A 24611-nucleotide genomic window follows, 5' to 3' on the forward strand; every position below is an offset into this window, starting at 1 on the left:
AAAAGGTGTCCTAAATTTTCTCAGCAATAAGGAGTGTTCGATTACATCTCTTGGTGTGCTTGGGAGTTGGATCCGTTTGGATTTACGGTTTTAAAACATTTGATTTAAAAATATGTGATTTGAAAACTTAATTTTTAAAAACGCAGTTAAGCGTATAGTAAAATCGCATTTTATCTATAAAAATTGTGTTTTTAAAAACGAACCATGTTGCTAGCGCCTTGACAAGCCAATTTTATCTATGATTTTAAACTGCAATCTTTTAAAAACGCACCCTTAAACAATTTCACAATTTTATTCAAAATCACACTTTACTTATGAAAACACAGAGCCAAACGGACACGAGATCTTTGAGGTGAGCTTTTTTGTTTCTAATTTTAATCAAAATCCCACATCTGCACTCTCATCTTTTATACATTAGCCTCTCTAGATTTTTAAGCTTTTTTCTTTTTTCCTTTTTCATTCTTTTTTCTAAAAAAAAATAAATAAATAAATAAATAAATTCTTTCCTTTTGTTGAGAGTCAAGTGGGCGCACATTTCTGCCACCTCAAATCTCAAATGGGAGCTTGACCTTATTTTAGTTGACCCTTTTTTTCTTTTTCAGAGCATAATAAGAACATCATTACAGAATAGAAAAATATAAAAAGTAATTATGGCTTCATGCATGAACTTCCTTTCAAATATAAAGTTAACATTTTAAGGACCCTACCATCTCATCCAACCCCCCCTTGCACATCTAAAAACACTTAGAAACATTCACAGCATTTAGACTGGTTCAAACTACGTTTACCAGTCTACCTACCCAAAAATAGAAAAAAACAGAAAGACTTTTATTGGTTCAGCTGAATTTTCAATTAGTCAAGACAATGCTATCAATTCGTTCATGTTATTTCTAGAATTTTTGACTACACATCAAGTTAAAATATGATTTGGAAACATGAATGGTCTTTTAAGGTGGCAGGGAGGAAAATTGGGAGGCAAGAGAAAAATGGTTAGAAGGGAGTGCCCTTCCAGGGAACTACTTATATGAATAATCTCCAGTCTTTCAAGCACCATAAATATATCGAAAAAGAAACTAACTGAGTCAACAAGAAGTAAATGACAAGCAATACCAAGGAAAGCTCCATTCCACATATCATTAAGCAAAATTCATTGCTAATGGCAACAATATCATTAACCAGATAAATAAGAGAAGAAACAATGGCAGAGATCGCTGTGACTCTCCTCATTGACAAGTTGGTCCAGTTGCTTGTTCAAGAAGCAAAACTGCTTAACAGTGTCCACAGGGAAGTTGTGGTTATTGGTGATGAACTGGAGAGCATCAAGTGTTTCCTAAAAGATGTCGATGCAAGGGCCGAGAAAGGAGGAGACCTCCACGAAGGCATGAAAGAGTGGGTGAAGCAAGTGAGGGAGGCAGCCTTTCATATTGAAGATGTTATAGATGAATACATTCTTCATGTAGCACAGCATCGTCATCAGCATGGCTTTGTTGCTTTCCTTCACAAAATTGGCTGCTTGCTGAAACAACTAAAACCACATCACAATATAGCCATCAAGATTCAAGATATCAAAACATCAGTCCGTAAAATCAAGGAACGAAGCGAAAGATATAGCATAAGTTCCTCAGATCACGGATCAGGTGGTGTAGCAACAAATGCTGCATGGCATGACCCTCGTGTAGGTTCCCTTTTCATTGAGGAAGGTGAAGTTGTGGGTATAGAATATACAAGGGACGAACTTGTAAGCTGGCTGGTAAGGGGAGCAGCTAGGCGCTCGGTGATTTCGGTGGTAGGCATGGGCGGGATAGGTAAGACCACTCTTGCCAAGAAAGTATATGAGAATGACTCAGTTAAGGGACACTTTGACTGTCGAGTTTGGATCACAGTGTCTCAATCATACAACATGCAGAAGATACTCATGGCCATGACAAAGCAAATCCAGCAGGCGAAAAAATTTGCTCCAGGGGAAATAGAGATGATGGACGAAATCACACTAATTAGCCAGCTGAGGCAATATTTCCAGCAAAAGAAGTATGTTGTGGTTTTTGATGATGTCTGGAAGTTACAGTTTTGGGACATTGTAAAACATGCTTTACCATGCAATAACAGAGGCAGCAGGATAATCATCACAACACGTAGTGATCATGTTGGCACTTGTTGTAAAGAATCTTCATCCGATCAGGTCCACAAGCTGCAACCTCTGTCTCAAGAAAAGGCTTGGGAATTGTTTTGCAGAAAGGCATTCCAATCTGAGTTTCAGAGGAGTTGTCCCAGAGAGTTGGTGAGATTGTCACTGGACATTGTCAGAAAATGTGAGGGCCTGCCACTTGCAATCGTTGCCATAGGTGGTCTTCTGTCAATGAAGGAGAAGGTTCCATCAGAATGGCAGAAGTTGTATGATGGTCTCAGTTCTGAGCTAGAAAGTAATCCCCACCTTACAAGTATTACAAAAATTCTCTCTCTCAGTTATCACAATCTTCCTTACTACCTCAAGTCTTGCTTCTTGTACTTTGGTCTTTTTCCGGAGGACCATTCAATTACTGATTCAAGATTGTTTCGGTTATGGATAGCTGAGGGCTTCATAAAAGGAAACAAGGGCAAACAATTGGAAGAGGTAGCAGAAGAATACTTAATGGAACTCCTCCACAGAAACTTGGTTCAAGTGTCATTTGGAGAGCTTGATTATCAGATACGTAGAAAGTATAGAATCCATGACCTGTTACACGAAATCATCCTATCAAAGGCAGGAGAGTTGAATTTCTGTCAAGTTTTGGAGGTAGATGACTCAAGTTTCAACGGGAAAAGTCGACGCCTATCAATCATTGATGCTAGAGAAAATGTCTTACAGACCATTGAGTACTCTCGGGTTCGTTCTATCTTTCTTTTAAGCATTACTGAAATGCCCAGGTCTTTCATTGTCAACCTGTTTAAAAAATTCAAGCTTTTAAAAGTGTTGGATTTTGAAGATGCTCCCATTGATTATCTTCCTGGAGAAGTGGGGAATTTGTTCCTCTTGAAGCACTTAAGTTTGAGAAATACAAAAGTGAAGATGCTTCCTAAGTCGATGGGTAGGCTACAGAACCTACAGACATTAAATCTCATTGAGACCCCAGTGCATGAGCTACCAATTGAGATATTTAGGCTTTATAAGCTGAGACATCTTTTGGCGCACTATTATGACTTCGAAATTGAAAGTAGTTTGTATTCAATGAAAGGAGTGAAAATACATGAGGGGGTAGGATGTTTAAAAGACTTGCAGTCGCTGACGCTTGTGGAGGCAAATCATCATGGTCTTGGCCTAATCAAGGAGCTGGGAAAGTTGAGGCAGTTGAGGACGTTGGGCATCTCAAATATAACTGAAGAACATGGGAGGGCTCTGTGTGCCTCCATAGAAAGTATGGACCACCTTAAAATTTTGGCTTTAAGCTCGATCAGTGAAGATGGAATTCTAAATTTACAATCCATTTCATCTCCGCCTCAATTTTTAGAGCACATCATTTTAAGGGGGCGGTTGGAGGAGCTGCCCAACTGGATTCCAAAGCTTCAGAATCTTGTAACATTAGGTTTATATTTCTCAGGGTTAGCGGAAGATCCTCTAAAATACCTCCTGGCTTTGCCTAATTTAATTAATCTTTTCCTCAATCAGGGCTATGATGGGGAAGTGCTGCATTTCGAGGAAGGCGGTTTCCGAAAGCTCAAAAAGCTCACACTCAGAAAGTTGGACAGATTAAAGATGTTGAAAATAGACAAAGGAGCATTGCCCCTTCTTGAGCAACTAGAGATTGGGCCATGCCCGAAGCTGAAGGAGGTTCCCTTCGGAATCCAGCACCTGGAAAATCTCAAAACTTTGGACTTCTATGAAGTGCCGGGAAACTTTGTGCTGGGTATGCAACCAGATGGAGGCAAAGATTATTGGATAGTCAAGAAGGTAACTACCATCCGTGTCAGGTATAGGATTAAAGGAGAAAGATATCAAATGTACAAGCTCAATGACTCAGATTTGTTGGAGCGTCTGCAAGGATGAGTCTTGGAGGACCAACTGCCTTGCAGTTTCACTGAAGAGAACAAGCCTTTTTCAAGCATAAAACAGCAATAGTTATGTATTATCATTTTACACGTAACAATCATTAGAACAAAGTTCAAGTAATTTTCTTTCTTCTATAAGCAATTAGTGCCAATCATCAGAGGATGCAACCTGGTTGCCATCTTAGTTCAAGAAAAGATTCAGTCCCAATGTATCTACGTCAAAATTCATATATTAAGGATAAAAAATTGTCCTAAACTTTCAATTGAAGAAAATCAACATTGCAGCATACTATCAATTCTAGCAATTTATCTTTAAACAACCACAACCCACAACCCATAACACAAAAGCTTACCTGCTCTAGTCTGTCCAAATGGCAATCATGTCATCCAATAATACCAAAACCTTCTTCACAGCCTCATCACCACCAACATACTTAACCAAGCCCAAAGCCTGATTCAACTCCATCGCTTCTTTAATCCTTGCCTCTCTCAGCAAACGCCTATAAACCCACGTCCCCAACTCTCTTCCCGGCACCAAATTCACACCCACCATCGCCCTCAAAACCTTCAAGGCCTCAAGAACCATCCCCTGCTTACAAAACCCACAAACCAGAATTCCGCAAACCTTCTCATCAAGTACACACGGCGAGCCCGGCCTCACCATCCAGTTGAAGACTTTCAAGGCCTCCTTGGGCTTGTGCTTCTTGAAATACGAAGCAATGAGCATGGTGGTGATGGGAGTGAGGTGAGAATGTGCCACTGGATTGTGCTTGAGGCGGGTGAGGAGGGGCATGGGGAGGGCCATGTCGGGCTGGGAAGTCGACGAGGATGGAAAGAGAAAGGGATTTGGGAGGTGGGTTTGTGAGGAGGACTGTGGAGGTGAGGTGGATTGCTGTGGGGAGGTGGTTTGAGAGGCAGAGGCGTGGGAGGAGGAGGTTGGTCTTTGTGAGCTCTTCTTGGGTTAGAGTTGAGTTGGTGCTGGGTTTTGATGCAGGAGAAGCTTCACTAGACGAAGAAGAAGTGGAAGAACATAGTGGTGCAATGGAAGGTTGGGAAACGAGTGAGATGATGGGTTTTGAGGGAAAGGAGACATGCTGAAGCTGCTTGAGTTGGAGTAATTTCATCCTGATTAGGGTGCTGCTTGGCTGCTTACAATATCGTACATCTTCTCTTCTGAAATCTGAACCGTTTTAATCTTTGTCTTTCGTTTTTTGTTTGTTTGTTTACTTGTTGTTTTGTTTTGTTTTTTTGTTTATTTGTTGGGTTAAATACTTAAGGAAAATGATATTTGTACAACAACTTCACAACACTCATTCACATGGGGTGGTTCCAGTGTGTACGAAACAATCCCCAATACTTAATTGGCCTGTGAGATTTCAAAGTTTTTCATTTTTTTTTAGGAGATTCATGTGCTACAAAAAAAAGACCGAAATAATACCTTCATCTATTTTTCCGTCCAAAACTAACAAATTGTCACGTCATCCAACACGTATCAGTGTAATATTGAGACCTGTCCCCTAGCACCACATCTACCTTGTAGTTTGACATATATATATGTGATTTATATAACTTTGAACCCCCTATGATATTATTAATTTCATGTGTTTGCACCATGTAATTTCATTAAGTATCACAAATGGTATCTCAATTTTCAATTGTATACCGGCCACCTGAGATTTTATAAATTTCATTCGATAAGTATCATAAATGCTACATTGATTTTTTATTTTAAGGCTTAAAAAAAAAAAAAAAAAATTGTAGTGGTAGCTTGCTAACAAGTATTCTTATATTCTTGATTACGTGATAATATGAAAAATATCTTTAGTTGATACTTTGAAAATAACATAATATGGGTTAAGATTTGTCGTACCGAAAAAGAGACTAAGAGTGCGTTTGAGATTACAATTTTATAGATAAAAAGTGCGATTTTAAATCAAATCGTTTGAAAATTACGTTTTTAAAAAATCGCAATTTGAAAACGCAAAAAACTACTTTTTTAAATCGCAGGCAATAGAGTGTTTTTTTGAAAATGCAGAATTTTAAAGATTAATATGCGATTTTAAAACCAAACTATGATTTTGCCAAACGTTTAACTGCATTTTTAAAAATCTCTTTTTTAAAATCGCACATTTTAAAATCACTACTTTTAATTTGTACTTTATTGTTTCAAACGAACCTTTATTGTGCTATGCACGCATGAGTTAGCAAAGACAGCAATCAAAAATGTCATAAATAAGGTGTGGATGAAATAAAATTTTAATTGTATGAGTGACGTCATTATTTGCTCTAGATTTTTTCAATACGAATGAAAGTTGAAATATTTCCTCAAAAAACATGCAATCATTTTATGATGTTTAATTATTCCAGTCAAGAGGATAAAAATTGAAGAAAATATTCTTATTGATGTATATGACAAGAATATGAAGTAATTGAATAAAAGAAGAAAGGGGAAGAGAATAACGATTAGAAACAAAAATCAAAAAGGAAGGTTTCTCAAAAAAAAAAAAAAACAAAAACAAAAACAAAAACAAACAAAAAGAAAACCAATAGCACTGTTTTGAACATACCATCACCAATACCAAGGTCGGTCTAGCTTAAAAAAAATAAAAAAATTTAAAGTCTTATGCTCCGTTTGTTTCGACGAAAACTGATTTCCGTCGTTAAAATTTTCGTCGAAATTATTTTTAGAAAAAATGATTTTCTTGAAAATATTTTTTGGCGTTTGGCTCGCATGAAAAAATTACGAAGGTGAGAATCAGAGTCCAGCAAATGCCGCCGGAATCTGGCAACGTCCTGTCGCCGTTTCCAGATTCCGGTGAAAAGGTTTGGCCGGATCCGGCCGGACTCTTCGAGATCCTGGCCTTTTTGGCCAGAGCCGGCTGGATTCCGGCCATTTTGGCCAGATCCAGCTGGCTGCTGACGATGGCCGTATTCCAGCCAGTTTCGGTAGGAATCTAGTCGGCCGGCATCCAGCGACGGTATCGAATTCTGACGCCGACAGGATTCTGGTGGCCCGATGTTGCTGGATTCCGGCGCCGGCTAGATTCTGACGACCGACAATTGCTGGATTTCGGCAATCGGATATCAAACGTGCGTATACGGATGAAAAGTTTAATTTTGGAAAACGATTTACGGTTTTGAAAACCGTAAATCGTTTTCTAAAAATTAATGCTTCGTTTGTTTAGGCGTAAAATGATTTCTGGAAAATGATTTCGGTATTTTACGGTGTTTGGTATGGGCGAAAATAATGGTTAACGGAAATTGTTTTCAGTTTGACCGTAAAAACTTCTTTAATTTTCGGAAAACGATTTATGATTTTTAAAACCGTAAATCATTTTCCGAAATTAAACTCTTTGTTCTTACACGCACGTTTGATATCCGATTGTCAGAATTTAGCAATTGTTGATCGTTGAAATCTAACCGGCACCGAAGTCCGACAACATCCGGCAACGGCGACCGGACGTTGCTGGATTCCGGTGGCATTTGCCAAACTTTGATTTTTGCATTTTGTAATATTTTTGTGCGAGCCAAACACCAAAAAATATTTTCGAGAAAAATCATTTTTTCTGAAAATGATTTCGTCGAAATTATTTTACGACAGAAATCATTTTACGTCGAAACAAACGGAGCATAAGTACAAAGTAAAAGTAGATTCCGCCTAAATTTTCTTTAGCACCAACAAGAAACCTATTCTCCACATTTTTATGTTTTTTTATGAGATATATGACCACTTGGCAGGTTTTGATTGGTTTGACATATAATTTTATTTATGATACAAAATAAAATCTAGATAAAAAAAAAAAAAAAAGTCGTTAAAACCATTATAAGATCATGATTTCTTTAGGACATAGATGTGAGGCTCAATACATTCTCTGTAGAAGAGATGGTGCGCTTGAGCCATTCTTTGTAGAAGAGATGCGCTTGAGCCTATTAGAGTGTACGCTCAAGCCCACCTTTTGTTATAACCTATAATCAGCGTCAACACCTATTAGTCGATGCTAATAATAGGTTATTAGCGTCGACATTGTGGTCGACGCTGATACTTTTCAAATTTTTTTTATACAGTGTCAATTGTGTTGATCACAAAGTCAACACTATTAACCTATTATCAGCGTCGATTCATATTAGTCGATATTGATAATAGGTTATTAGCGTTGTCATTGAGGTCGACACTAATGAGTATTTATTAGCGTTGACCTAATAGTGACATGTTGCTACTATTTGTTTTCCCACCTCAATTCGCGTACGGCAAAATTTCTCATTAGGATATTAGCAACAACATATTAGTGTTAACATAAAAGCCGACGCTAATAGTCACTTGTTAGCATAGATTGTCAGAAGTCGACACTGATAATCAACTATTAGCGTCAACTTTTATGTCAACACTAATAATATCACCGCTAACGGACGAATTTCTTGTAGTGAATATTATATTTCTAAATGATCAGGAATTGAAAGTACAAACTTCAATTATCAAAATGTGTAATGCTCTTTTTTTTTTTCTTTATTCTCTTTTTATACCATTATTTTCAAACTTATAAATACATCGATTTTTATAGACCTATTTTATTAATAAAAAAAAAAAAGCCACAAATGAGCTAAAATTCACCTAAAACACAATCATGTATTGATATCAATCTATATAAGTTTACGTAAATAAAGTCATGATCACTCTTTTATATACACAATTGTATCTCTCTCCAATATTATATACATACATAGATACATACATATAGGGGCGGAGCCGCCTTGTGCCTTCGAGGGGTCCCTCCCAAGGCCCAGGTGGTCTCCAAAAAAAAAGTTTCCTTAAAAAGAAAAAATTTAAATTTTGGCCTCTCTAATTTTTTTTTTATTTTTTATTTTTCAATTTGCCCTCCCCAATACTAATTCCACCCACGCGCACACACACTTTTATATATATATATATATATATATATATATATATATATATATATATATATATATATATATATATATATGAGTAATAATTCATTATCACCTAAATATACAACTTTTCACCACTTTGTCTATGTAACAAGGTGGTCCCTCACCTTAATTTATTTTTAAAAAATAAAAAATCTCAAAAAGTAGTGGGGAACCACCTTGCCACATAGGCAAGGTGGTAAAAAATTATATATTTGGGTGGCATTGAATCATTATTCTATATATATATATATATATATATATATATAAACGGTCTTATCAATCAATAATTAATGCGGTGTGTAAGGGGGAACGTTTACTAATATACATAATACTAAGATATAAAACTAAATTAGAATATTATTCTACATAATCAAAAGTTACCGTTTGTAAATATATATATATTTGAATAAGTTTGTAAATATTTGTTTTTGTTCTATCAAATCTCTCAAAAAACAAAATAAAAGAAATTTTAATTTTCCTTGAAAATGATTCATCTTTCACTTTTTAGTTTTTACTCTGCAGCCTTGCGTACCATTACGCTATATATGCTAATTAAGGTTTTGCGTAATCTCTAAAGACCCACTCTCCAGATGTGGCCACGAGTTAAGTCCATCTGAGCCACCTGATTAACTCTACTTGCATTGAAGGTGGCAAATCTGACGGTGATGGGTCACATGTACTGGGTTGCATTGCATGATCTAAGCCCCAATATCGTGCTATCTTTAATCTCTAAAGCTAAATGTTTTAAAACATTAATTATTTAAATACATGCTAAATCTTTTCTCATTAGTTCTCAATCTCTTCTCATCTCATACACGGATGCGTAAAAGTAATATTATTTCCTTTCTTACTTGAAAAAAAAAAAAAAAAAAAAATCTCATCTAAAGGAAAATCGTCATTCATAAAATTATTTTCTTGTAACATTGTTCTTTTAGATTTTTTTTTTTTTTTTTTTTTTTTTTTTTTTAAAAGAACCATCATTGTAAAAAAAATTCCATACATGTAACATGCCTTAATAATATCAATGACTTCAAAAAAAGAAAAAAAGAAAAAAAAAAGAATATCAATAACTAGAAACAAAACACTTAATTAGTAGTTTCATCATTACTATAAATGAAGTATATCAAAACATATAAATATTTTCCAAGTCATATATTTATGGAAAACAATAAACATTGAAAGAAAGATTTATTTGAAAATGGTAAGGTATAACACTTTCTTTGACAACTATGATGTGGTGAGACCAAAATGAAATTTAATCTTTAAATATTTTCTTTTGAAAAAAAAAAAATTATTTAAACACTTTTTTACCTTTATCTCTAATGTTTAAAAACTAACAATGTATTTCAACTAAATTTCTGAAATTTTTAATATAACCACTCCGTTAGCTATCTTCGTCTTCTTTGACAGAAAATGGCTCACGTGAGGCACACGTGCATTTTTTGGTTCTAAATTTCTACAATTAACCTTTATACATGTTTTAAATTCTCAAAATGACCATATTAAAAAAAAAAAAAAAAAAAACTAAAATAGGAGGTGGCTGAGCCGACCACCCCTATTTGGCCATCGGGAGTGGCCGAACCACCCCCACTCCGGTCAGATAGCCACCCTTTTGTTTTTTGTTTTTTTTTTTTTTTTTTTTTTTTTTTATAAGAAAGTAGGGCCATTTAGGTCTTTTCAATAATTTTTGTTTTTTGGTTTTTTCTAATAAGTTGCCAAATGGCGCTGAGGAAATGTTGATGCTAACACCCTCACGGGCATAATCCATTTCGATACAGATTTTCAGCAATTTATTATTATTATTTAGATCGTTAATAATTCAAGCAATAAATATGAAAAAATTATTGTGAAATAAGAAATTTACTTGTCGGAACAGTCCGTAATTGCTTGGCAAACCGGGCGTGAGGATCTCGTTGCCCCGTCATTCAAGTAGGTTGAGGCGTTGAGCCACTTGAATTGAAGAAACAGGATGAAAACAATCAGGGAGAATTTTTTTGGATAGTATCATAAATACCAACTGAACGTTCGTTCAAGGGATCGGAGGAAAATCCTTTTACTGGCTAGACCCAATTCCAAGCATAGCACCTGGGGATGATCCTCTAGTTCTAAGCTGAGATGATTTGTGGATATTGTTATTAACTACAATCAAGAGGATCATATCATTTCGGAAACTTGAAAGTTCGGTATGGGTTTCGGCTACCCTTTGGCCCAAGTTACAGCGTAATTGCTTCCACCAGCTCTCTCTCTCTCTCTTTCAAGTACAAGGGCGCTGAGTTAACTCGACCACCGAAATTCCATTTTTGGTTTTTTCACTCAGCCGAGCACGCTCACTTCCCCCGGTCATCTTCCATTGCCGAAACCACTGCGTAATACGGTAAGTAAGTTGGGTTCTATTTCTTTTCCTCATCTGTGCCTTATATTGGACTTTGCTTAGATGTGCACACCACCTGTTCGATGAATCGTTTCTACAAGGTCAGTGGTTAAAATATGGGAAATGTTAATAAACTATGAAGGCCCAACAAATTATTGACAAAACTGATTTATTTGTTTCCAACTAGCGTACATGTTTCAACAATACAAGTAGACACAATATCATTTGTTTCTTTGAGCAATGCATGTTTAAAGATATTCTTTGTGACATTATTGCTTGTTATATATTCTTTCTAGGTTGTATGCAACAATGGCTGGAGTGATGAAGAAGTTTTTGGTTGCATCAATGTTTATGTGGATTGCTCCTGTTGCAATTTTGTATGGCTTTAACCATAATTTGCTTCCTGGTAAGATCATCTTGCGTTAATGTCTAAACCATACATTTTAGTTTTCTAATGTGCTAAGTTAATGACAGAGTATATAGGTTTCTATTATCTGTTATCTTTTAGGGTAAAGGGATTACATTTCATAAATGATTTTTTTTTTCTTCTTCATGTTTTTAAAGATACTTGCCTGGGAAGCCTAAGAGTCCTAGTTAATAAATCAACAAGTGCCTATAATTGGCAAGTGCACTTATGGCGCTGTTGGCTTGCCAAAATATTTAACAAGAAAACATAATCAAATTGAGTATGCAAATATCTTGAATCTGCCATGGAATGTTGGCAATTTATCATGGACTTCAGCTTCAAATAGTTTGGGAAAAAAAAAAAAAGCTTTGGTAAGTATCTGCCACAATAGAGTCAATCAAGGTTCTGGAATTGGAAGAAATGGGCTGGAAATCATATATTGGGGCTGACTTAGTTGTAGTAGTTATATTAGGGATTCATGATGATTCCAGTTGTGAGATTGAAGTTCTCATACAGAGTTGTTAGTTATTTAATTTGAGTTCTGTTTCTTTATGTTGAAATTAGAGATTGATGGAAAGAGAACTCCTAGCTGTTGAAGTTGATGTAGAACAATCTTACTCCAAAATCATTTTTTTTTCTAAGCAAATAAGGAAGAGGTACAATGAATCAAAAAACTGAAAAATGGGTGGGCTCCCCAATAACAAACCCAAATGAAAGAGACGGTGGTGAAAAAAGAAACTAGCAATGGGAAATGGGTCCATAAATGATACCAAAGGGACCATAAATGACCCGGTCCTCTAAATCTTGGGCAAAAGCCAAGAAAATGGCCGTATAAAGCGGTTTAAGCACCAAATTAGAGGGCGCAGGCAGGGGCATGACCATTTCTAGACCCTTCAACCTTATTTGAATCCCCAATGAAAAGGACGCGGACAGGGGCATGACCCTCAAAATACCCTTCAACTCTACTCGAACCTTTGCTTGGTAACAACAACAACAACCATTGGGGGGCGGTTGAGGGGTGGGTAACACTGCCAAAATCCTTATAGGATCTATCAACAAGGAGCAATAATCTCTGGATACAAGATCAAGCCATAAAGGATCATGGAGATAATGACCCACAAAATACATCAGACACAGAAAACCATTAATAATGCAGAAATGCAAAACGCAAGCTCTTCCATTGCTCTCTGATCAAATAGAAAAAGAAAAAGAAGAGAGAGAGGTAGAGAACGTATTTTCACCTATAGTTGCTAGTATACCCTTTTCTTAGAAAATTGATGGGAATTTATTCGGTTTCTGCCCCATCATCGACAATGCAAATAAAATTCTATGGTAATTGTACATGGTTTCTACTTTCTCATTTGTGTGTAGCATATTTTTCTGTCTTTTCTTGTTAGAGTAGTAATTGATCTCAAAACCCTTAGTGGATTGCAAGATTGTTATGCTATTCATAAGTATTTTATTGGGATGGACATTTTCTTCTAAAAAATAATTAGTCTGAAATATTTTCTAACCAAAACCTAATTTGGACCCCTGAGTTTAGCTAAAAGCCTAAAAGGTAAATCCACATTTCCATGTAGGTACTCCAATGTTTTAGCAAGTCACATATCTCCATTTTTTTTTTTTTTTTTTTTTTTTTTGAAGTACATATCTCATACTATGATAACTAAGAAAATTGCTATTTACAGTGGCCAATGCAAGCCATTTATGTGACCTTTAAAGGCTGTCCAGAGCCTCTTTCTGGCAAGTTGTAAATCTGTTCTTGTGACCACTAAGATACTGCCCAACTGAACTGTTATGTGGCGAAGTTTAGCTCTTCTTCCAAACGTAGCTTTCACAGTTTTGTTTGGATGAAATTTCTTCCCCTTTCTTTCAGGGAGCAAAATGTCATTTTCATATTAAGTTTCAATGTGTTTGGTTTAATTTAAACATATTCTGTTTTAAGTTTTGGTAAGGGGTCTACTTATAAAAAAAAAAAAAAAAAACAGTTTTGGTAGGGGGCCTATGCAAGTAGGTTATGGAGTTTCTTCTCTAGGCGTTACAGCCAGATGACCTCAATCAGTATTTACTTATCTTGAACAGGTTCAACCCATTTGTCTGCCTATTCTTTGACATTGGTGAGTGGCTTCCTTGCTGTCATCTCAGTGAACGTGGTTATTGCATTCTATATATATATGGCGTTGAAGGAACCATCAGATAAACATGAGCCGGATCCTGCATTCCTTGCTGAAGCCAAAGCTAGTGTCAGTCAGTCCACAAATCAAGCTGAGGATTCTTCACAGTCCGGAAAGAAACAAGATTAGTTTAAGCTTAAGCATTTCTCATGTACCAAAAAGAAGTGAAAATGTGGAATGACTAGATAGTTGTTACTTGTTAAGGTTCCATGTGATGAAATTGTCCTCATGTTCGTTGTTGTGAATGTGATCATCTTGGTGATATGTATTATGCTGTTTCTGTAGAGGTTCTGTTGAAGCAGATTCATCTTATCTATCATAGTAGTTTTTCAAGTCGGACTTGTAAGCGGCTTGTAACTGTTCCATTAACAGTCATATTGGTTCTTGAGATGTAGAGATCATTAGACTCTAATCTTGACGCTAGCTTGGATGGCTCTCATTTATAGCATATGGATTGAAAGAATTGCCTGTTGTCATGTTAATAGTATGAAACTTAAAGAATCTTTTTTCAAAGGCATTTGTGCCAGAAGATAGATTTGAGTATTTCTTCTTGCAGGAACGTGAAAGCTACCTATCTCATATAAAGGCTCTGCAATAAACAGAATACTCTCCTAGCTGCTACAGATCATGTTTGATTTTTGAAATGTGTTTTGGCATCATTCTCTGTACATCTCTTTTGTAAATTTACTACTGAAACTGTAGAATCTACGTGTGGATTCTACAGATTCAATGAGATGGACAAGAGATATGTGAGTTTCACATATTCAGTAGTAAATTTGCACATTTCTTGTCTATCTCCGATGTGCAAGATAATGAAAACAAACATTTCTATTGATTTTTATCTTATTTGTTGACTTGTTTTCGTTATAGAGTTTTCTGCAGTTTTGGTAGTTTGCCCCTAGGCTTGCTTGTTTCTTTTGCATGGGATTTTCCTATTTGTTTGTTTATTTGATTAAATTTATTCAAGTCATAATTTGGTTAGAACTTATCCAAGTAATATTGCTTGAAGATAATATACAGTAAACTGACAGACAATTCAATAAATTCAGACATAAACGGGCAACTAAAGAGAAGGAAATCACTGTAACTCTTGATGAGTAAGGCTACGTGTTCGTACCTTTTGTACAGAAGACCATTCTTACTCCGCAAATATAGCAATTTTCAACATAACTGCCGTCTTTGGGACTTTAATTGAACTGAGTTAATCGGATATTGAATGTTTAAGCTTAATTCGTTTAATTTTGTTTTGAACATGAGCTAGGCTTGAGTTTTATCACTGAATTTGAAATTTGTTCAAACTTGGTTAATTGATTTTTCGAATGAGTTCGAACTTATTCGAGAGCAGCTTAATTGAATTATTCATTTTTTATATAAAGCAAAGGTCATCATTGTTTATATTTTTCATAAAGTCATACTAATCATTAGTTACTTAATTGTTATTAAGATTAGGAAAAATTGCATAATTGGTCTTTAGAGTTGACCTAAATTACGAATTACTCCCTTTGATATAAAACATAATTATAAGGTCCTTGTGGTAAACTAAAATTATGAATCATTCCCTAAAGTTGTTTTCCGTCACCAAAGTTAACAGAATCCGTTAATTTGCCACGTCAGCGCTAATAAGATGGCGACACGTGTTGATCTGAATAAAATATATAAATAAATAATTTTTTTTTTGCCATCTTATTGGCGCTGATGTAGCTTCTAATGGAATATGTTCAAATTTTTAACGGAATTTGATTTTAGGTAGCGATTTGTAAATTAAGCCATCCACAGGGGTCTCTAAATTAAATTTGAAAAACAAAGGAAGTAATTTGTAATTTAGCCCAACCACAGGGACCAATAGTGTAATTATCCCTTAAGATTATAACATTTGATTTAATTAAATAATTTTTTATTATTATTATTTTATTATAAACTTAAAAAAAAAAAAATTGATGTCACCAACCTCATATTTGTAACAAAACATATATGATTTTTATCATGAAATGGAATATCTTTCATATAACTTATAACTTTATCTTGAATCTAAAGCAAGCCTATATGTATGTTTTACGGTGTATATATATAACTTTATCTAGAATCTAAAACAATTCAATGTCTTGTCTATATATATATGTACACACATAGACTTATATCACAATCACAGTGATTCAAGCTGTCTATTATAGTGAGAAGAGAAATTCCTTTCAGCTTTTTAAACATTTAAGATATTCTCATTCCAGAGTCAAGAACAGTACCATAAAAAAAAAAAAAAAAAAAATGAAATTATACAAGTTTAGCTTGTTCAGTAAACGAGCCTAGATTTCTGTTCAAGTTCGATTCATTTAATAAACGAACTCAACTTGAGTTCAATTTAAACAAGTCAAACTTGTCTGTTTATGAAGCTTTAACACCTTCTAATGCTAACACAGTACAAAATCTGTTTGTTAGGAAAACATTTATCCAATGAGTTATGGACACAAGGCAAGCCAAATCTTATTTTACCAATCCCAATTTCTCTTTTCCTTATTTATATGAACTTATCATTACATCAATCATGGTTTCTCCTCAAAACGTAGATTTACATCTCAACAGTTGTCTTTACACATAAAGTGTTCTCTGATGAACTTTTTTTTGTATATAGATAGCTCGTAAGGTCATCCTGAAGTGTTATGCTGTAGGAAGAACAGGATCTGTCCTTTGTGTACCAAGAACTGTCAAATGGATCTGAATATTCACAGCCAGCATTAGCATGATCCTCCTGCTCAGATTCTTTTACTGTAGCACTGGTTCCTTTAGATTTCGTTTCTGCAGTATAATTGCAACTGTTAAAACATGTCCGTAGATTTTTATTTCCTTAATAAGTTGTATCAGCATATTTTGATTCTATTTCCCTGAAAGGTTATTCTCTAGTAAGCTAAACCCTAGATTTTCTTACCTAAATAATATCAAATGATAGAAGGGTTTCTATCGATTGAAAATCAGAAAAATCAAAGGAAAAAAGGGATAATCGATCGCTTCGAGGAGATCGAACCTCAAATTGCCTCAGGCAAAATTATGATTCATTTTCACTGAATATACAGCATCTACACTGTATTTATAGAATAAAGCATGACTTATTTAGGTAAGAAAATTTAGGGTCTAGCTTACTAGGGAGTCAAAATATGCTGATACAGCTTATTAAGGAAATAAAAATCTAGGGTTTCCTAACAGAACAGAGGAAGCAAAAATTGCTAAACGAAGCAAATAAATAATTACCTTATACTGAGCCTTGTCGTAAAGGTTCAGCAATTTGGACTTGATTGTGATGCTGGTTGTCGAGCGGCATGTATTGTGACATGATAGCCATGATCTCCGAGTCCATGTAAGACTACAAATAGGAAGGAAAATTTTTAGGCAGTATAAAGAGCTAATCCAGGATATAAATTAACAAATATGGGCAAAAAGCCTTTCAATGGAGTGTCTTTATATTATATATTACCCGGAGCCTGTATTTGTAGAATATATAACCAGCTATACCAGCTCCCGCCACAGCTGCGAGGACCAAGAAGGTTATGAACCAGCTGAATCTTGATCCATTTCTTTCTGTCAATCACAAAGCAAAAATCAGAAAGAAAATCTTCAATTAATCATTCAGAGCCAGCAAAACCCACAAATTCAATTAATCATCACAAAAGCAACTATATGGAAAACAGATATACCAACTTTAAATGCTAATGCTAACAAACGAACATGGTTAGATGCGACAGGATATATTAAATGCCATTCTTTCCATACATTCTTCAGATTCTCCCTAAATTTTATATATTAAATCTGAATTCAGGAAAGATAACTTGGTGCTTTATTCACATCCTCCAAGCTCAAAATGCTTTATGCATGTGCATCTGCATGAGTTGCAGCTCACAATCACTATTGACTGAAAATATTGGAGAGAGAACATCAAAATCTTTCAACGGATCACAGATTTTTGTCTATAGAATTTTTACTTATACCATATTTGACTTTAAGCAACTCCAGCTTGAATGGAGAAAAAAAAAAATAGACACCATCGAGCACTTTGGCCTAAGAAACCCCACACCTCACAAGCATAATAAACTAAAGGCCCCAACTTGTGAATCATATATGAAATATATACAGCAAAGAACAAGAAAAGAAAAAAATAAAATAAAATAGGATTACAATATTTGAGTCCAAATGCCTTTGTTAGTTTTGTTTTGTTATTTTATTTTATTATTTTTGTTTTTTTTGGATGACATTTATCTAGTCTTTTTGACTTGAATGTGCTTTCTTACCAATACAAGCATCTTGCTCCTTTATATACAGAAGGTTCCCTTTACACTTGCATTCATAACTACCCCAAGTGTTTTTACAGCTGCAACCATCACACTGACAAGCACTACGATCCTTGCATTCGTTGATATCTGGTGCACAACCAAGAGGATAAAGGTGTTGGATGATAGGATATTACATAACAGAAGACATTAAAAAGTCAAATAATAGAGTATATCCATAAGTTGTCTTAAACAATCACACTGGGATGCATGATTACCTTCGCATTTCTGACCGTCCTCACGAAAGCCATGTGGGCAGCTACAGCCAGATAGCGCGGACTCCTACTTTGCACATGAAAGGAACTTCAGTAAGATGGAAGAAAAAATGAAAGAACTGAAGAAGAAAGAAGCAATCGGTAAATGCACAAGAATAGGATAGAAATCACTGAACTGAGCAAGCTGAGAAAGTTACTCCATCTCTACTTTCTGACCAGCACCCTCCATTATTTATTGAGCACCTTGCAGGTCCATAAGCTGTCAATCAAGGAGCAAAAATAAGTAGCCAGTACATGGGATAAAGTCCATTTTACACAGATAAAATTTGTAAATTATAGCAAAAGCATCAACAAAATAGCACTAAACTGCTGGCATATGAGGGATCTCAAACTTTCACTCTCATGTTATTGAAGAAATTGCCAAGATCATCCAAACATATACATTTTCATATGCTCTCATACAGTCGCAAGACCTTCTCACTATGAGACGGGATTACACACCACACTCAGATATCTAAAAACTTGATGGACGAGGTGTCTTGCTTAGCCATTGATCAAAAGAAGAAAAACTCACCTACACAAGATGTATAACCATCTCCTTTATACTGGACACCATTTACAGCAGGGCACTCGCAAACTCTTCCTCTAAATGTGTCCTGTCCAAATTCAAGACTTGACTGTCAGTGAAATATAACTAAATATAAATAAGGAGCTAAATGTCCATAATTCAATATAGAGAATTTTTCAGGAGGAGCATTAATGGCAGAGTGAATTCTAAAAATTTTGTATGTACACCTTGCATGCGGTTATATTAGATTTTATATCCTGCCAACAGCCACCATTGTGTTCAGTGCACTCATTAGTCTCAATATCTGGTAAAATAAAAGTAAGAAGAAAGAAAATATAAGTATATTTTTGAAACTGAATAAAACAACAGTAGTCATTACAGAGTGTAATAATGAAATAAGCATCAACCTCCACTTAAACAAATTGGAGGATCAGTGGTTTCCTTAAATCCAGCACATAAGGCCTTCAGCACAGCAGATCTATCCAATTTTCCTTCAAAGAGAGTGAACTCAGAATTTTAGAAACATGATATAGTAAATATTGTACTAAATTGTAACATGGAAATTTGGGAAACTAAATTATATTCATTGAACATCTACAGGAAATAGGTAAAAATTGGAAAAAGTAAACTGGACAGGATAAGCACAAAAACAAAGCACAAGCAGAGAAGCATTTAAATGGGAAAAAGTAAAAGAAAAAGCATGAAATTAAGACAAAGCACAACCAAATTAGCAGGAACAATGAGAAGGCCATTAATCATAGTTACATGAGCCAACACAAACATCATATGATCCTAACCACCAAAATTTGGAAAAGGCCAGCTTATATATTGAACATATGCTCATGTACTCTATCCACTTTGCTAGTTTATCAATCATATGAATGAGCGAAGATTTTCTATCAATTGTCACCAGTTGTTCTTGTACTGTACCACTTTGGCTGTCATGTTGCCAAGTGTTCCATAAAGGAGAGCCAACATGGAAAACTAAAATGGAATTTTTGAATCTTTCTCATTACTGTCAGGATTTTTAAAGGAAATAAAGATGATTTTTTTTTATTTTTTTTTCAAAAAAAAAAGAAAAGAAGAAGAATATAGCATACTAACAAAAGGCTCTTATAAAACTCCAGGAAACATTCTATACTTTTGGCTGTGGCCATCTTGGATCTACCCATGAATTGTTTCAGTACATGCGGCTTAGAGCTGAAATACAGTTAATGGCTCAGACAAAAGAAACATGGTTGATATATGACTCGGATAGCAGTTACTGAGCAAATTGTCATAAAGTTGCATAACAGCAGAAGCATAGTTTTTATGGGACTAACCTCGATATTGAACGTTGTTAATGACCAATGTTGGCAAGATGGTAACGTCACCACGAGATCCTCGTCCAACCTGATTAACAAAAATTGAACAGTAATTAGAAAAATAATCTGCTGCAAATGAAAATTAGAAGGGTTATGAAAAGACCATATGGATCTTTTAGGATTTTTTTTTCTATTTTAATGAAGAACTATGCGAATTTAAAAAGATTCTGTAATCATTTATAAGAAGGGTTATGAAAAGAGGAAAAATGGAAAAGAAATAAGAAGTATGACCTGACGTTCTTGCTCAGTTTTGAGCACTACATTTTCTGCATCAGCTCCAGGATCACCCATGCATTTTGTAATCTCTTCAATGGGCAGATCTGATTCAATTGGATTATAGCTATTAGAAACAGAATTCGAATAGAATGTACAAAAGAGAAACACCATAGAGTGGTACTTACTAAGTGATTTCATGACATCCTCAGCACATTCTTTACTATATTTCTTCTCCTTCATGGAACACCTAATATGGAAATCAGTCACATAATCCCACCAAACCCATGACCGGTTGCTCTCGTTTGCAACTCTATGCACACATAGTTGCCTCAAGTTCTCAAACACCACATCCTTCCCTTGATAACCCACTCCAAAATCCTGCTCTGGATCCGGTGCACAATATCTTCCATGGTTTATGCATTGGGACTTGCACTGATTACTAAGGATGAAAGCCTGCGGGCAGTACCAAGTTATATAATGTGGAGTGAACTGGGTGTAACCCCCCTTCTCAAGAATCTGAGCGTGACCCTTGAAACTCTTCACAAAATTCATCTGCTCCTCGCAGCGGATCCCACATTCATCATTACTATTCGTCCAAAACTCATACTCAACTCTCTGATCAGGGTGAGGCATAGATTCTCTCCAGTCTATTCGTATAACAACATCCTCACCCTTTTTTAGAGCTTGTTTCAAGCTGTCACCAAAAGACTTCTCTATTAAAGCTGATGGAATTCCAATCTTCTCTACGTACCCATCTGAATCAGTGCTCTCCTCTGGAGAATCCATAGTAATTAGAGGCTCATCAACGCTATCAGCCACTAAAACAGCTGCAGCTCCAGCCTGTTGGCCATTCCATACTTTCAAGGCAAAGTAGCAATCTGCAATTTCAATAGAAAAAGAAAGATCATATATAATTCACTCAACAGAACTCATTCAAAAACAAAGAAATCATAGAGCATTTTTAAATATAATTCAGAAATATTCTTTTAAGTCTTTGGGTGTTGGAACATCCAAGTTTGAGTAGTGTGATTGATTATGTTATCGTGTCCCATGTCAAGCGGTAGTGACAAAAGTGCAGGATTAATAGAATATTGTAAAGCCCAAACTCATTGAGTTCAGCTTTTGGATTAAGGTGGTGTTTTCAACACATTGAATTAAGCTTTCATGTAAGAGACTCTCCAAGGTGTTAGTTCTCAACCCTCACAAACTCAAATCTTGAAAACTGGATCAAAACAACCATAGCTAAGAGGATTTGTTACTTGTTAGATCCACTCTGTAGCGAACAAAACAGCCATAGATAAAGGATTTTGCTAAATATTACTAATTTTTTTACAAGATCTTTTATGTTATCAAATTTACCATAAAATGAAGCCTGGAAAAGAGATGGCAGATATAGTTTGAACCCCTCAAAAACGTAGAAACAAAACAGTAATAAAGGAATGGCATATAAGCAGAGTATCAATTGAATAATTATAACAATGATAAATATAATTATATACACAATAATAATAAAGGAAGAGGCTTTTTCTAACTCTATTTTCCTCATTTGCTGTAGTGTAGGCATGATCTAAAGAATAAAAACAATAGATAATATGGGAAACTGGGTAAAAAACAGAGTATCTATATTCAAGTATGCTCAAATGTCCAAAGCCCAAATCCAGAAAATTTAAAATAACCGATCATCGTAGTCATATAATTTAAACTAGTACTCTTACTGAATGAAACAAATCAAATAAATCTAACATCCACCCATTAATTGAATCGCACGCTTATGAAAGGAATTCAAAACTCATCACAAAGACAAACCACCCATAACAGCAAAGACCTTATTCCATGAACCATCAATGAAATTCTTAATAAATAACTTGAGTTCGATAATCTGATGTTCTCCCCATTAAGATTGAGATAGAAAACATCTAAAAACGAAGGAGCTGGCAAAGTCAAACAATATCCATCACTGCAAAATCTATATGACATGAATCATCAATCAAAATCTCAAGAGACATGCAAATTTAAAGAAATCTTTCACTAACCCATCGAAAGTCAAACTGAGAAACTTAAGAGTACTTAATTCGATTTGCATACCTCCTCGATCAAGAAGAAGAATAGTGGGGCGAGGGAACTTGGCCTTGAAAGGCTTATCACCCTCAAAAGCCTGACACCCAGTAGAACCTTTCTCAGGATAAACCACAGAGCCCAACATGAAGCCTCCATAATCCGGAATTCCAAAGTTCCCTATGGAACCATCACGCTTTGAACGCATACTCAATGGAGATAAAACACTAATACTACTCTTCTCCACCACAAACCTCGCACCCACCTGATGATTCTCAAGAACTGCCAATCCCAATACCAAAACCAAAGCTATGAGCTTTCTGGTGAGAAAAGCCATGCAAGCTTTCTTCTCCATGACCATCATCACCAGCAAGCTCCGAGGATTCTCTGTGTCTCCTGTGTTCTCCGAGGAGAGGAGGTTGGGAAGAGAGACAAGAGACAAGGGGACGTGTGTGCAAAGAGGCTTTGCAACGGTCTTACAGGTGGAGAGAAAGAAAGAGATAGAGTACTGTATTTTGTAGTTGAAGCTTTGTTTGGACTTGGGGAGGTGGGAGGTTTAAGTCTCCCCATCTAACTGTGACGTAAAGGAAACGACAGAGAGAGAGAGAGACAGAGGAGGGTGTGGACGAAGTCAGCGGAACTACCATTTCTATTCTGCAACTACTAGGAAAAGAGATGGCTGTGGAAGTCTTCTTTATTTTCTTATTGGTTTAATTATTTTTTTATTTTTATTTTTTTATTTTTGTAAGTTATTGGTTTAATTATTTGATTGGAGGGTACACGTGTTCTATTTTATTTCTATATTTCTTCATTCCCAAGCTAAACTGATCTTTTTATTTTGTGAAGGGTCATAGTTTATTCACTTTATTGTATGGATGGTGGTTTATATTATTAATTAAGGTGTGACCTAACTACATGCAAGAGTTCCAAGCCCAAACAATAAGCCCAGCAAGTAGCAACATTCCAATCTACCATTGGGTATGCCTCACGTTATATTATTTTATTATTATTATTATTATTATTTTTTATAAAGTGACAATTCGTGCTCACGTGTTAAATTCGAGTATAAGATTATATAGTTGAACCATAATTTGACTTATTTAATTAAATGGATCAGACTCCTAAACCCTAATCTGCTAATTTCATATTAAGTTTGTGTTGAATTCACGAGTTGTATAAAAAATTATCGACCATATTTTTTACGATGAATATTTATATTTAAGCATGTGGTTTATTAACTAAAAGAATTTCAATTAAAACAACTAATTCCACATAACAGATTTGTTTTTTTTTTTTTCAATCATATATTATCATAAAAATAATTGAACAATTTTGCAAGCAATTTTTACTGTGTGGAACAATCTTATGTAGTAGTTCTTTGCAAGTATCATCGTGATTGTGAACTATAATCAGCTTTAAAGGAAAAGCTTAATTTGTTTACTCAAGTATGTAACCTTTGGATATCCTTTCTGCCAAAGTTTCAATTGGGTGATTGCTTGCTTTTATGATATGGATTCACAAGCCATACAAAAGGGCCAAAACAGCTCTATTTTCTTCTCTCCTTCACTTTCCTTTCACTTCATTCAAAATAAAAAATTTGACTGCTAACTCTAACAATAGTACCTACATACATAAATTGTTTTCTATGGTTACACAGAAATAGATAATAAAAAACGCTCACTCAATCGCTTTTTAAAGTTTAAGGGCAATCTGCCGGTTAAACAACACTACTGTATAACCATGTATCCATTATATAACAAATAATTAAAAAACACCTACCAAGAAACACCTCCAAAAATTCTTAAATAAAAACGGTAATCAAACTCCACAAAGGTACGAAGACATATAAAAATAAAAATAAAAACTCTCTATTCAGTCTTCATCTGAAAAATTATTTGACTTAATCATTTAAGACTCTTTCAGGGCTAACGTCACTCTGACGGTGTTCTCCTTATTTTACGGGCAACATGATTCAGCCCG

General features: G+C 35.2%; 4 protein-coding genes across 8 annotated transcripts; 2 read left to right on the forward strand and 2 right to left on the reverse strand.

Moving 5' to 3' along the window:
- Positions 1 to 1107: 1107 nt before the first annotated feature.
- Positions 1108 to 4874, reverse strand: LOC133869445 (uncharacterized). 4 transcript variants are annotated; one of them, XM_062306451.1, is made up of 2 exons: positions 4377 to 4874; positions 1108 to 1509 (listed from the first exon to the last, which is right to left on the reverse strand). In XM_062306451.1, exon 1 carries the CDS (start codon positions 4826 to 4828, stop codon positions 4382 to 4384), a length of 447 nt encoding a protein of 148 aa, XP_062162435.1. In that variant the 5' UTR covers positions 4829 to 4874; the 3' UTR covers positions 1108 to 1509; positions 4377 to 4381. The 4 variants fall into 4 exon arrangements, with proteins under 4 accessions (XP_062162435.1, XP_062162432.1, XP_062162433.1 ...); XM_062306448.1 differs by having other exon boundaries at positions 1108 to 1516; XM_062306449.1 differs by having other exon boundaries at positions 1108 to 1525.
- LOC133869444 (disease resistance protein RPM1-like) lies at positions 1199 to 4024 on the forward strand. Its single transcript, XM_062306446.1, has one exon. It carries the CDS (start codon positions 1199 to 1201, stop codon positions 4019 to 4021), a length of 2823 nt encoding a protein of 940 aa, XP_062162430.1. The 3' UTR covers positions 4022 to 4024.
- A 5835-nt stretch (positions 4875 to 10709) lies between the features above and the next one.
- On the forward strand, positions 10710 to 14363 carry LOC133867671 (uncharacterized). Its single transcript, XM_062304427.1, has 3 exons — positions 10710 to 11323; positions 11617 to 11726; positions 13809 to 14363. The coding sequence occupies exons 2-3, from the start codon at positions 11630 to 11632 to the stop codon at positions 14027 to 14029; spliced, it is 318 nt and encodes a 105-aa protein (XP_062160411.1). The 5' UTR covers positions 10710 to 11323; positions 11617 to 11629; the 3' UTR covers positions 14030 to 14363.
- Positions 14364 to 16378: 2015 nt separating this feature from the next.
- On the reverse strand, positions 16379 to 23266 carry LOC133868035 (vacuolar-sorting receptor 6-like). 2 transcript variants are annotated; one of them, XM_062304833.1, is made up of 13 exons: positions 22662 to 23266; positions 20762 to 21454; positions 20592 to 20680; positions 20319 to 20388; positions 19404 to 19487; positions 19224 to 19300; positions 19003 to 19084; positions 18605 to 18687; positions 18432 to 18495; positions 18175 to 18303; positions 17364 to 17467; positions 17141 to 17252; positions 16379 to 16707 (listed from the first exon to the last, which is right to left on the reverse strand). In XM_062304833.1, the coding sequence occupies exons 1-12, from the start codon at positions 22993 to 22995 to the stop codon at positions 17142 to 17144; spliced, it is 1920 nt and encodes a 639-aa protein (XP_062160817.1). In that variant the 5' UTR covers positions 22996 to 23266; the 3' UTR covers positions 16379 to 16707; position 17141. The 2 variants fall into 2 exon arrangements, with proteins under 2 accessions (XP_062160817.1, XP_062160816.1); XM_062304832.1 differs by having other exon boundaries at positions 16379 to 16690; positions 22662 to 23264.
- Positions 23267 to 24611: the final 1345 nt, after the last annotated feature.

Source organism: Alnus glutinosa, chromosome 5 (assembly GCF_958979055.1).
Source record: "Alnus glutinosa chromosome 5, dhAlnGlut1.1, whole genome shotgun sequence".
Classification (NCBI taxonomy): domain Eukaryota; kingdom Viridiplantae; phylum Streptophyta; class Magnoliopsida; order Fagales; family Betulaceae; genus Alnus; species Alnus glutinosa.